This window comes from Hippocampus comes, unplaced genomic scaffold (assembly GCF_001891065.2).
Source record: "Hippocampus comes isolate QL1 unplaced genomic scaffold, H_comes_QL1_v1.1 scaffold2771, whole genome shotgun sequence".
NCBI lineage: Eukaryota > Metazoa > Chordata > Actinopteri > Syngnathiformes > Syngnathidae > Hippocampus > Hippocampus comes.
The window spans coordinates 1-852 of record NW_017807552.1 but is presented as its reverse complement, the minus strand read 5'-3'; the positions used below and the strand labels follow the sequence as shown (position 1 = coordinate 852).

General features: G+C 52.7%; 1 protein-coding gene across 1 annotated transcript; it reads left to right on the top strand.

Moving 5' to 3' along the window:
• The first annotated feature begins 6 nt into the window (after nucleotides 1-6).
• Nucleotides 7-774, top strand: LOC109508193 (serine/threonine-protein phosphatase 2A regulatory subunit B'' subunit alpha-like). The gene is made up of 4 exons (XM_019858072.1): nucleotides 7-61; nucleotides 138-227; nucleotides 306-481; nucleotides 567-774. Exons 2-4 carry the CDS (start codon nucleotides 166-168, stop codon nucleotides 716-718), a joined length of 390 nt encoding a protein of 129 aa, XP_019713631.1. The 5' UTR covers nucleotides 7-61; nucleotides 138-165; the 3' UTR covers nucleotides 719-774.
• Nucleotides 775-852: the final 78 nt, after the last annotated feature.

Sequence of the window (852 nt, the reverse complement as noted above, 5' to 3'; positions counted from 1 at the left end):
TCCTCCCTTTAGCGTCCTCCAACAGAATCATCGAGAGGTTGTTCTCGGGCGCCGTGACACGGTAAGAGCTCAACGCGCAAATGGACCCGAGTGAGCCCAATCGTCTGTTTTAAACTGGTCGTGTGATTGGTCGCCAGGGGCAACGCCGTGCAGAGGGAAGGTCGCATGAGCTACGCTGAGTTTGTCTGGTTTCTCATCTCTGAAGAGGACAAGAAAAATCCCACGAGGTGAGAAATCAAACCCCAGTGCCGATGCGCCAAAGTCACCCGAAAGCTGTAATTTGCCCTCGCTGTTTTCCCCGCCAGCATCGAGTACTGGTTCCGCTGCATGGACGTGGACGGCGACGGCGTCCTGTCCATGTTCGAGTTGGAGTACTTCTACGAAGAGCAGTGCGAGCGCATGGAGCGAATGGGCATCGAACCGCTGCCCTTCCAAGACTTGCTGTGCCAAATGCTCGACTTGGTCAAACCGGAGAGCTCAGGTCGATACCAGCAAAGACGCATTTCCTCAGCCGCGCCCGCATCACGTGACACACAACGGGGCATTTTTTTTTTTTTTCCTCTCAGGCAAAATTACTCTGGGTGACCTGAAGCGATGCCGCATGGCTCACATCTTCTTCGACACGTTCTTCAACCTGGAGAAATACTTGGACCACGAACAGAGAGACCCCTTTGCTGTGCACAAGGTGGGCACAAAGCACGGGACTCAAGTGTGCTGAAAATGGATCGGAAATTGGACATGAAATGACAAAAGCCTCCCCACGTGCCAGAGAAAAAGTACCGGTAGAAGCCTTTCAATGCTTTGACTGGACAGCGGCAGATAAGAAAACCTTTATTTGTCTCACAGTGGAGA

What these genes read in the sequence shown, in the direction of transcription:
- LOC109508193 (XM_019858072.1), top strand. Translation starts at nt 166, where the DNA reads ATGAGCTACGCTGAGTTTGTCTGGTTTCTCATCTCTGAAGAGGACAAG. An exon ending in GACAAGAAAAATCCCACGAG is followed by an intron (nt 228 to 305) that starts GTGAGAAATCAA and finishes TTTCCCCGCCAG; the next exon opens with CATCGAGTACTGGTTCCGCT. An exon ending in GGTCAAACCGGAGAGCTCAG is followed by an intron (nt 482 to 566) that starts GTCGATACCAGC and finishes TTTTCCTCTCAG; the next exon opens with GCAAAATTACTCTGGGTGAC.